Source organism: Chrysochloris asiatica, unplaced genomic scaffold (assembly GCF_000296735.1).
Source record: "Chrysochloris asiatica unplaced genomic scaffold, ChrAsi1.0 scaffold00288, whole genome shotgun sequence".
Lineage (NCBI taxonomy): Eukaryota > Metazoa > Chordata > Mammalia > Afrosoricida > Chrysochloridae > Chrysochloris > Chrysochloris asiatica.
Genome location: NW_006408806.1, coordinates 1787615 through 1800302, shown reverse-complemented (window position 1 = coordinate 1800302; position 12688 = coordinate 1787615). Strand labels below are relative to the sequence as shown.

Below are 12688 nucleotides of genomic sequence, written 5' to 3'. Positions count from 1 at the left end.
CATATTGCAGGTGATTAATGAATCTTCTTCCTATCCTGATACCACATTTTTCTTCATATAATCCTTCTTTCTTCTTTGTTCAGTATGCAGATTGAATAACTATTGTGAAAGAATACAATGTTGGTGCACACCTTTCCTAATTTTAAACCATTCATTGTAACCTTATTCTGTTCAAACAACTGGCTTAAAATCCAGAAAGGTCTGCCTCAGCATTGTTTTCTTTCACCATACTTATTCAGTATGTATGCTGAGCAAATAATCTTGAGAAGATGGATTATATGAAGAAGAATGTGGCGTCAGGATTAGAGGAAGACTCATTTATAACCTGATGTATACAAATATCACAACCTTGCTTGCTGTAAGAGAAGAAGACTTAAAATACTGATGAAGATCAAAAACTATAGTCTTCAGATGGATTTCACCTCAATGTAAATACAACAAAAATCCTCACAACTGGACCAATAAATAACATTATTATAAATGAAGAAAAGATTGAAGTCAAAGACTTCATTTTATTTGGATCCACAATCAACACACATAGAAGCAGCAGTCAAAAAGTCAAACAAGAAGACTGTTGAAAGTACCGTGGACTGCCAGAAGAACAAACAACTCTATGTTGGAAGAAGCACAGCCAGAATGCTCCTCGGAAGCCAGGATGGCAAGACTTCATATCTCATACTTCAGATATGTTATAAGGAGAGATCAGTCCCTTGAAAATGACATCATACTTGGGGAGTCAGCGAAAAAGAAGAAGCTCCCCAAGGAGATGAATTTACACAGTGGCAGCAGTAACAGGATCAAACATTACTATAAATGGGAGATGGTGTAGGACCGGATAGTGTTATGTTTGATTGTGCATAAGATTGCTATGAATTAGAACTGACTCGATGATACCTAACAACAACAATATTGCATTAGGTAAATCTGCTGCAAAAAAACCCCTTTAAATAAAGTGTTAAAAGAGCAGTGATTAGACTAAGGTGCACCTGACCAAGCCGTAGTATTTTCAGTTGCCTTATATACATGTGAAAGTTTGACATTGAATAAGAAGAACATAAAGAATCAATGCATTTGAATTATAGTATTGGAGAAAAATATTAAAAGTATCATGGACTGTCAGAAGAACAAACAAATCTGTGTTAGAAGATGTATAGCCAGAATGCTCCCTAGAAGTCAGAAAGGTGAGACATTGTCTCTCATACTTCGGGCATGGTATAAGGAGGAGTCATTCCCTGGAAAAAGATATCATGCTTAGTAAAGTGGAGGTTCAGAGAAAAAGAGGAAGACACCCAACAAGATGAATTGGCACAGTGGCAGCAGCAATGTGTTCCCACAATTGTGAGGATGGTCTAGGACCTGGCAGTGTTTTGTTCGGTTGTGCATAGGGTTGCTGCAAGTTGGAACCAACTTGATGGCACCTAACAACAACAAAGATAACGGGACAAATTAATGCAGGTTTCCTTCTGCCTTTTTGGTGCTTTAAAATTCTTAATGGTTTCTTATAGCCTGTAAGTATTGTATGCTTCTTTTTTTTTTTTTTTTTTTTATTTTTTTATTGTGAACTATGAGATAGTTTACATGGGAGAACATTAGTTTTACATTCATCCTATCATATCGTTTCATTGCCATGGTTACAATCCCCTCCATGCATCATCAACCAACCAAAGGGTATACCCTGCAAGCCTGCTCCCCTGGTCATCAACACACAGCCCCTCTTCTCTGGGTCTAGAGTCCCAATCTGCTCCATTTCATCACGTCATTGTCTCTGCCTCCATCTCTGGCATCTCTGTTTTCTCTGGGTAGGGTCCCACACTCCAGTTTTCTCCCTTGATGGTTCCATTCTCTGCTCCTGAACTGCAAAGTCAATCACTCCCCTCCTTTTGCTACAAAACGTCCACCTTTACATTTCCAACCATTGCAGTCTGTCCTGATAACATTTATTCACCATTGTACCACAAGGGACCTATCTCCATCTTCTTTCATCAGCCCCGCCTAGACAGATTGGATACTATTCAGTGGAGATTCTACCTTCCTCCATGCCCTCTGGAGCTAGGCTCCCTCTTGAAAGCTTGTAAGCCTTCTTGCCTTTGTAGCCCCCCTCCCCCATTTTGGGTAGCCAATGTCCAAGTTGCCCATCCCTGTCTACTCTGTATGGAGGGGGTGGGAATGATCCTTGCTGTAAAGATTTGTTCCCTCTTTTGAGCTACTGCATCTATAGGTGTAGGTCAAGTTCATTAAATTGTATCAGATGACTCTCTTTTTTCTCTTCTTTATTCTTCCAGTTGAGCTCTGATCGAGTCATTGACGCCAGGTTGAGTGGGTATTATCTGCAAGTGTGTGTGTTTGTATGCCTATACCCGTTCTTCTTATCAGCTGGACGCTTCACTTTCCACTCTAGTCCTCTGTGGCTATGTCACTAACTCTGGGCCCATGAGTCCTCAGGTATTGCCACACTGCTGGCCAACCAGGTATCCACCATGGTTCACAGGAGTCTGTTGAATGTTGTAGGGCTTATCTCGCAGCTTCATTGCTGTTTTTCCCATTTTTGATGAGAACGTGGTCACCAATCAGAATGTGTATTCCCATTGAGCCTTAGTTATGGAAGGGGGTTTGCTCTGAGGGGACCCGACCACTTGCCTTGATGTCTCCTGGGCAAGCAACTTGCTTGTTCTTATAGTAATCAGTCAGACTGCCTTTACTGTTTTGTATTTTTCCTTTCAGTCTTTCTTTCAAGAAGTATATTCTGTTCTAGTTGCTCCAGGCTGGTCGGCTTGTCTTTTCAAGTGGAAATTTCCCACCTGAGAAGATTCTGGATGGGGTTCAGGATTCCACCTATGATCTTATGTAATGCAGAGGCTCCACAGGAAGCCTCCTTCACTGGGCACATTTTAACCCCATTTTAGGTATTCCATTCAGTTATAAAGGAGCACTGGTAGCGTAGTGGTTACAAGTTAGGCTGCCAGCCTCAAGGTCAGCAGTTCAAAACTACCAGCAGTTCCGCAGGAGAAAGATGATGCATTCTGTTCTCATAAAGATTTACAGCCTCAGAAACCCTGTGCAGGGCCACTATGAGCTGGAACCTACTCCACGGTACTTAACAACAACAACCAGTTACAGGCAGAAGATGGACTTACAAGCTTTCTATGGTGATATTTCTGGCTATTCCTTTCTCTCTCCCTCAAGTGTCTATTTTATAATGGTATGCCAGGGAAACCAAGATTCAAAAGACAGCCAAGCACCTTAACATTATTTCCTCCCTTTTGCCTATTCCAACCATGTCTCAGTCCCTGTATCCCAGAGCCCTGTTGTTCCAAGGTTGTGCATACATCATTATTTACTTCTGTCCTGCTTAGCCCATGCAAACCTGCCTTATTGTTTTCCCTTCCACCTTGTTCTTCCATTCCCCTCCCCCTTCTTGTGTAATTCCCCCTTTCCTAGCACCCAATCTATCCTGTGTTCCACTTTCCCCTCCCTCCTCTCACCCCACCCCCACCTCCTAGTAACCAGCAAAGAATCCCCCTCCTCCCCTCCCCTTTTAGTATGGGTTCTTTTTCTTAGTCTTTTACAGTAGTGGTCCTATGCAGTATTTCTCCTTTTGTGACTGACTAATTTCACTCAACATAATGTCCTCAAGGTTCATCCATGTTATGTGATAACTTACAGCTTCCTTGTTGTTCTTCAGGGTAGCATAATGTTCCATTGTGTGTCTGTACCACACTTTGTTTCTTGTAGTAGTGTTTTGTAGTTTTTGTATCGGTCCTTTGTTTCTCTGGTTATATTTATTACTAGCTATTTCATCCTTTGGGCGGCTATTGCAAATGGTATTGCTTTCCTAATGTCCTTTTCAGTGCTGTTATTTTTTGTATAGAGGAATTCAACTGCTTTTTTGTGTTGTTCTTATAACCTGCCACTTTGCTGGATCTTCCAATGAGGCCTAGGAGCTTTTTTACTGAGTCTTTGAGGTTTTCTATGTACAGAATCATATCGTCTGCAGGTAGAGAGAGTTTTACTTCCTCTTTGCCAGTTTGGATACCTTTGCTTTCCCTGTCTTGCCGTATAGCTCTTGCTAAGACTTCCAGCACAATATTGAATAGGAGTGCTGACAAAGGGCATCCTTGTGTGTTTCCTGTTCACAGAGGGAAGGCTTTCAGTTTCTCTCCTTTGAGAGTAATGTAGGCTGTTGGTTTTGTATATATGCTCTTAATTATGTTGAGAAATTTCCCTTCAATTCCTTTCTCCTGCAGAACAGCTGGAAGTTTCGAACTGCTGCCCGTGAGATTAGCAATCCCATTCGTTAACCACTAAGCTACCAAAGATTAAGTTTCTTAATTGTAGACAAACTAAAATCACAAGTACTTTCCTAGCTGTTGCGATGATTCTTAACTAACCTGGTTTTGTTTAGGGTAATTCTATTGTCTTACAAGCTAATCCATTGGCATCCTGCGATGACTAGAGATTTGTTTTATTAATATGTGATGGCCAACTGAAAGACTGGTGGCTGGAACCTACCTGGGTACTCCAGAAGTAAGACTTGGCAATCTGTTGCCATAAAGATTGCAGCATAGAGTACCTTATGGAACAATTCTTCTCTGTCACATAGGATTGATATGAGTTAAAAATGGACTTGTTGACATTTAACTACATATTAACTGCTACTGCAATTGGCTGAAAAGACTGTCCACTTCATTGTGATGTGATTTTGTGTTTTTGCCTTTTTTTAAGTTGGGAGCTGAAAGTGCTGACAGCATTGGTGCTGTGTTAAATAGCAAAGATGAGCAGAGAGAAATTGCTGAAACAAGGGAAACTTGCAGGTCAGTTGGATCAATTGTTTTCAAAAGTGTCAGGTCAACATTATGACAGGATCTTTGTTTTAATAAATAATCCTAGGTATAAACTGCTTTATTACAAAAAGCATCAAAATAAAGATTTAGAAGCACTGGTTTTTATTGTTAATTTATTCATAAATTATTAAAAGATTTATTTTCTAAATAAAGTTCCCATGTATAAAGTAGTTAGAAAATGGAAAGTTTGACTTGAGAGTTAGTATACATACAATAAATAGTTATATTTTAAGAGAAAATTGATTTGGCCAAAAAAGTGGTATTCATTTGATAATTCAGAAAGTATTTCAAGATTTTGCAGTATGGGCACTCCTCAGGTTACAAACATGATCGGTTCCTAAGTGTGTCTGTATGTCATATTTGTAGATAAGTCAAAGTAGGTGCCTATGGTTCTTATATGGCCTTAGTATAATATAAGAAAAGGTGAAAACCTTTTCAATGATTTAAAGTCTTCTCATGCAGCAAGTGAAGGTGATTGTTAAGAAGAATTTGTTGGGAGTAGGGTGAGTTCAATTCTTTCAAAGAGTGGGAAATTTTACATAAAAGGGCATGTAAGAGCTATCTTATCTGTAAGTCAAGATGTTCCTAACCTTTGGGTTACTTAGAATGCTTACTGTATTCCAGTTGTTTCAATCTTCGTTGTGCACAAGAGAGATTAGGTCACTATGTAATATAGGAGTTTCTTTTTGCAGTACATCCCTCACAACAATTTAGTTTGTCGTTTGGTTTCTTTCTCCTAAAAATAAACTACAGAATTATCAGTTGAGCAGGTTATGTGATTTTTTTTTTTTTTTTTTGGTGTGGATGATTTATAAACTGGACAAGTAGACTCTTTTTAACTAAGAACTGAATCAATAGCACCCAACAACGACAGTAAAAAAAAATTGCATTGTTCTGTTTTTATAGCTTGTTACTAAGTAATAATAGGTATGTTTGTATGAAACGGCTTTTTTAAACCCCCTTAAACTTCATGTATAAGATATGTTTATGAGTGATACTTTATTTTTGAGTTTTAGGGCTTCCTATGATACCTCTGCTCCAAATACAAAACGTAAATATCAAGATGAAGGAGAGACAGATGAAGACAAAGTGGAAGACTATAAGGCAAGTTGAGAGCAGAGCTATTTAACTGTCAAGTAAAAAAATTACTACAATAATGTATCATATTAGGGAAAACAAACTTGAGGAACAGCAGAATTTTAAAATGTGCTAAAATAGTTGTCAGTAGTGTTTGTGTTATAAATTGAAACCTTCATACTAGTTACCTCATTTTAACTTAAAGTTGTGTGGATTAAATTAGATTATATAATTTATGTATACAATTGTTTATACAAGTTAGCATGTGCCTGCTACAATTATTATTGTTGTTAAGTGCCATGGAGTCAGTTCTGACTCATAGTAACACTGTTTGGGGCTATTGGTTTTAAATTTTTTTGGGAGCCGAAAGCTTCACCTTTTTCCCGCTGAGCAGTTACTGAGCTCAAACCATGGACCTTTTGCAGCTCACTGCTTATCATTTGGAGCCACTGCACTGGAATAATCATTGGTGGTGGTGGTTTATGTGCCGTGGAGTCGGTTCTGACTCATAGCGACCTGCACAGGGTTTCTGAGGCTGTAAATCTTTACAGGAGCAGAAAGCCTCATCTTTGTCCCATCGAATAGCTGGTAGTTCTGAACTGCTGACCTTGCAGTTTGCAGCCCGATACGTAACCGCTATGCTATCAGAGCTCCTTACACCAGGACTTGTTGTTGTTACATGCTGTGGAGTCGCTTCCGACACATAGCGACCCTGTACAGGGTTTCCAAGGCTGTAAATCTTTATGGGAGCAGAAAGCCTCGTCTTTCTCCCATGGAGCACTTGACTGTTATTTCAAGAGGTTGCAATACTGTCATTTTCAATGGTTTTATTCCATGTTAACAATATGTGTTGTTGTTAAATGTCGTTGATAGGGTTTCCAAGGGGCAGCTGGTAGGTTTGAACCACTAACCTTGTGGTTAGCAGCCCCGTGCTTATACTACAGTGCCATACCAGGGCAACATTGTTGTTGTTGTTAAGTACCATGGAGTCAGTTCCGACTCACAGTGACCCTACACAGGGTTTCCAAGGCTGTAAATCTTTATGGGAACAGAAAGCCTTATCTTTCTACCACGGAACAGCTGGTAGTTTCAAACTGCCAACCTTGAGGTAGCAGCACGATTTGTAACCACTTTGCTTCCACGGTAACGTAGTACAACTAAAATATTGTAGAACACATGGACTAGACAACATGTGGAGGTATTTCTAAAAAAGGCTCAGGAAAATACCCACTTCTGTACTTATAATGCTTATAATTGCACACTGAAATATTTAGTTGAAAAGACAGTATTAAGGAGAAGAAAGAAATAATCTACCTTCGTTTTTTTGTTTTGTTTTGTTTTTTGTTTTCAAATTAATTGTGCAAGTATACATAGTTAAGAGGAGTCCTGGTATGGCACTTTGGGTTAATGCACTAGACTGTAAGGTTGGTTTGAACCTCAAGGTCGGTGGCTCAAGCTCACCAGCAGCTCCTTGGAAACCCTACAGGGTTGCTATGAGTCAGAACTGACTTGATGGCACATAACAACAACAATAACAACAACCACAGCATATTTAAGAAAGGAGAGAGTGTATCTTTCCAGTAAATAAATCTCTAGGAAGTTCAAATCCTTAGGAAATAAAGTCTCACCTTATCCTAACGTGTGAAGGAGCCCTGGTAGTACAGCAGGTCGAGTGTTGGTGGTGGTTTAAACCCATTTACCACTCAGGGAATAACATGAGACTGTGTCTTCCTGTAAACATTTACAATGTTGGAAAGCTTATGGCACAATTCTACTCTGTCCTGTATAGGTTCTTTATTGGTCGTGGTCTATGTCATAGCAATGGGCTTGACTTTTTGGCTTGTGTGTGTGCATTGCATTATGATATATGCAAATGTATAATTTATGTGGTAGGGTAGTGGTTACGAATTGGGCTGCGAACCTCAAGGTTGGCAATTTGAAACTACCAGCCGTTCTGCGGGAGAAAGATGAGGCTTTCTGCTCCTGTAAAAATTTACAGCCTCGGAAACCCTGTACATGGTCACTATGAGTCGGAACCGACTCCATGGTACTTAACAACAACAAATAATGTATGTTTTTTTAATTTTGTTAGATTGAACCTTATGAAATAGTGTTCACATGCTAATAGTTTTTACTTTTTAAAATTTCCTCTTAATCCACTGTTTAAATTGGACCTTTTTTTGAAAAAAACAAAAAACAAAAAAACTTTTTTGTGTGAATTGAGTGTTGAGTGAAGGTTTACAGAGCAAATCATCAGTTTTACATTCAACAAATCATATACTTTGCTTCATTACAATGATTGCAATCCCCTTCATATACAATCAATTAATAGTATTTACCTCAGTTCACTTTAACTTGTATTCCACCCTGTGTCTCCTACCACCTTCATCTTTCCTCTGCTAACCTCCTTCTTGTTGTATATTGCCTTCCCTGTCACCCATGTTAACATGTATCTACTCTCTAACCTGTGAATAAATTTCCCTCCCTCTGTACCCTCCATAAAGGAGCTCTGGTAGTGTAGTGGTTATGAATAGAGCTGCTAACCTCAGGGTCAGCAGTTTGAAACTACCAGCTGATCTGTGGGAGAAAGCTTTCTGCTTCTGTAAAGATTTACAGCCTTGGAAACCCTGTACAGGGTGGCTATGAGTCAGAACCGACTCCATGGCACATAACAACAATACCTTCTATAACCATCATAGATTGTTTCTTCTATCAGGAAAACCTTTTTCTTTTCAGATAATTGGTCTGAAACAATGTTTGTCTCTTTTTGATTGACTAACTTCACTCAGCATAATGTCCTCCAGGTTCAGCCATGTTGTGAGGTGTATCTCTGATTTATCATTATTCTTAAACATTTTGTAATATTCCATTATGTATATGTACCCAAGTTTGTTTCACCATTCTTCTGTTGATGGGCATTTAGACTGTCTCCATCTTTTTGATGTGTCTCTTGTGGACAGCATGTTGATGGATCCTATTTTCTTGTTCATTCAACTCTTTATGTCTTGAGTGGTATGTTTAATCCATTTACATTCAGTGTAATTACCAATAGATATGAACTGACTACCATTTTTCTTTGTGTTTTTGTTGTTGTTGTTGTTGATTTGTTTTTTTGATTTTTGTGATGCTGCTAGTTTCTTTGTTCCACATCATTTTCTGTGCTGACTTTAGTTTTGTTTGTGGGTTTTCTTATCATTTTCATTTCTGTTGTGTTAATGTTTACTAAATCTTTCTGATTTTCCTCTTTTTTAAAAAAATTTTGGTGTGCACATATATTAGTTTTCTGTGAGTGCACCCTGTAATTTATTATCTTTTTCCCTTATTAGAATAATCTGTTTTATCTTAAAATCTACTCCTTGCCTTTTGGAAGTTCTGTATCTACACTAATCCCTCTTTTTGCTTTGTAGTTGATATGATTATTCATTGATATATCTGGCCCCCTATCTTCAGTATTGTGGGTGTGTTTTAATTTAAATACTTCAATATCTGGATTAAGGAGCTCTGGTAGCGTTGTGGTAATAAATTGGACTGTGAACCTTAAGGTCAGCAGTTCGAAACTACCAGCTGTTCCGCAGGAGAAAGATGAGGCTTTATGCTCCTGTAAAGATTTACAGCCTCAGAAACCCTGTACAGGGTCACTATGGGTCGGAACCGACTCCAAGCCACATAACCACCACCACCAACATATCTGCATTGGGATTCTTGGTATGGCTCACTCATTTATGCCAAGAAATTTGGAAGACAGATACCTGGCCAGCTGATTGGAAGAGATCCGTATTTGTGCCTACTCCAAAGAGAGGCGACTTTAATAGAAAGTAGAATTCATCAAACAATATAATATGCAAGTAAAATTTTGCTGAAGATAATTAAAAAATGATTGTAGCAGTATATCATCAAGGAGATGCCTGAAATTTCAGGTCAGATTCAGAAAAGGATGTGGAATGATGGATATCATTGCTGGCAGTGAGTGGATCTTGGCTGAAAGCAGAGAATACCAGAAAGATGTTTACTTATGTATTGACTCTACAAAGACTTTTGATTTTGGATCGTGGCAAACTATGGATAACATTACTAAGAATGGGCATTCCAGAACATTTAATTGTGCTCATGAGGAACCTGTGAATAGGCCAAGAGGCAGTCATTCTAACAGAACATGGGAATAATGAATGATTTAAAATCAGGAAAGACGTGTACCAGGGTTGTTTCCTTATTCAGTCTGTATGCTGAGCAGATAACCCGAGAGTCTGGATTATAAGAAAAAGAACGTGGCATCAGGATTGCAGGAAAAGTCATTAACAACCTGAGATCTGCAGGTGATGCAGCCTTGCTTGCAAGAAGTGAAGAAAACTTAAAGTACTTACTGTTGAAGTTCAAAGACTACAGCCTTCAGTATGGATTGCATATCAGTGTGAGTATACAAAAGCTGTGGTCCTCACAACTGCACAAGACCTCTTTAAACTGTTAAAGAGCAAAGATTTCGGTTTGAGACTAAGATGCACCTGACTTATGCCATGGTATTTTCAGTGGCGTCATATGAATATGAAAGTTGGACAGTGAATAAGGAAGACCAGAGAAGAATCAATGCATTTGAATTGTAGTGTTGGCGAAGAATATTGAGAGTACCATTGATTGCCAGAAGAACAAACAAATAGCTTTTGGAAGAAGTACAGCCAGAATCAGAATGCTCCTTAGAAGCCAGGATAGCAAGTGTTTGTTTCCCATACTTTGGACATGTTATTAGGAGGAACAAGTCTCTGGAGAAGGACATCATACTTGGAAAAGTGGGAGGGTGTGTGAAAAAGATTAAGCCCTCCTAATGAGATGGATTGACATAGTGGCAGCAGAAATGGGCTCACCACTAAACAAACCTGTTTTGAAGGAAGTAAAGCCAGAAGGCTCCTTAGAAGCCAGCATGGTAAGAGTTTGTCTCGTACTCTGGACATGTTATAGGAGTAAACAGTCTGTGGAGAAGGATGTTGTACATGGAAAGGTGGAGGGTACGTGAAAAAGAGCAAGACTCCCCAACAAGATGGGATTGAGGCTCAAAGGTAACAATGATTGTGAGGATTCTGTAGGAATGGGCAGTGTTTCCTTATGTTGTGTGTGGGGTGTCTGTGAGTTGGAACCGATTCGAGAGCTCCTAACAGCAGCAGCAGTTTATTACTGAAGATTTAAAAAGGCAAGTTTTCACCTACTTAGACCTAGTGAAAAAGTAAAGACTTCAATGACTTTAATGGTGATTTGAAACATTTATTATATTCTAGGAAAATATGATATTTATGTAGAGTCAATTAATTGTAGTGTCAAAATTAAAGAAATGGTTCCTCTGTACACATGTCTACTTGATCTTCTTTTTTCCAAGGATGAACTGGAAACGCAACAGGAGGAAGAAAATTTGCCATATGAAGAAGAGATTTACAAAGATTCCAGTACTTTTCTTAAGGTACGTAAATCATTTCCACATCATGTAGCTCTTTGTATTTGAGTTTTGTACTTGAAAAGATTTTTTAAATCTGCTGATTTTTAAGATTTTCTTTTTTTTGCCAATTTTTCCAAGATCATTTTGTAAAATAAAGATTGCTTAAAAATTATTCGTGTAATATTCTTTTGATATTTGGCATTTTAGGATGAGGTAATGGAGTATCAATAGCTGTAGCTCCTTAAGAATAGCACCATCATTTTTGTTGCAATGGTATAATACTAACTTTTAAAAATTTATACATTTGCTTGTATTTTATGTGACCTTTTAATAAAAAAAGTGCTGAGTTAGTGTACTTAACCATCAGAGTGCATGCTATTAATTTAATTTTGACTTTTTCTTTAGGGGACACAGAGCTTAAATCCCCATAATGATTACTGTCAACATTTTGTAGACACAGGACATAGACCTCAGAATTTCATCAGGGATGTAGGTATGTTGGATTTCTTGGGACTGTTCTCTAGCTGCTTCTTTATTATGTATATGTAATTGAACTGTTTTCTCTGTTATCTCTAACCAAATTGGTTTCCCCTTTGTGTTCATCCTACCGTCAGTAGACCTTCATTTTCCATCAAGCATGTTGATGTTGTTGAGTGCTGTTAATGTGATTCCAACTCGTAGTGACCCATGTGCTAGAGCAGAACTATCTCATTAGGGTTTTCTGGGTTCTAATCTTCATGGGAGCAGATCTCCAGGTCTTTACCCTCAGAGCTCTGCTGAGGAGGTTCTAACTACCAGGTGTTGTTTTTAATTAGATGCTGAGTGCTTAACTGTTGCACCACCAGAGCTCCTATGAAGAAATGTTACTCTTCTGTTTTTCCTTACTCTTCCTCTCCTTTTTTTTCTTCTGCCTTTTTTTCTTTTTGGTTCCCCTTTAGTCTTTTTAGTTTTGTTTTTTTTTTAACTGCTTAATTGAGATACATGCCTCAGGATTCACTTATTTTAAGCCTATGAATATGTGTTTTTGGGTTACTGGGTATTTTTTTTTGGCGTATCCACTGGGTAATGAACAGTTTTTCCTATCTTTTAATGTGCTGGTCTGCAAAGTCAGTTTGAACCACAAGGTTGGTGGTTCAAACTCACCAGCAGCTCCTTGAAAACCCTATACAGGGTTGCTGTGGGTTAGAACCAACTTGCTGACACTTAACAACAACAACAACAACAAATGAAATTCTGGGAAGCGCAGTGACTCTGTAGAATAAGCACTGAACTGTGAACCACAAGATTAGCAGTTTGAGAACACACCAGCAGCTCCACAAAGAAAGATGAGACTCTCTGCTCTTGTAAAGAT

At 38.5% G+C, this 12688-nt stretch overlaps 1 protein-coding gene across 1 annotated transcript in view; it reads left to right on the top strand.

The window, feature by feature from the left end:
• METTL14 (methyltransferase like 14) overlaps positions 1-12688 on the top strand; it is a 69517-nt gene that overhangs the window by 5537 nt on the left and 51292 nt on the right. Inside the window, exons 2-5 of the mRNA XM_006874589.1 lie at positions 4723-4811; positions 5858-5945; positions 11281-11361; positions 11743-11830. Coding sequence (XP_006874651.1) covers positions 4723-4811; positions 5858-5945; positions 11281-11361; positions 11743-11830 — 346 coding nt within the window. The remainder of the gene's footprint in view (positions 1-4722; positions 4812-5857; positions 5946-11280; positions 11362-11742; positions 11831-12688) is intronic.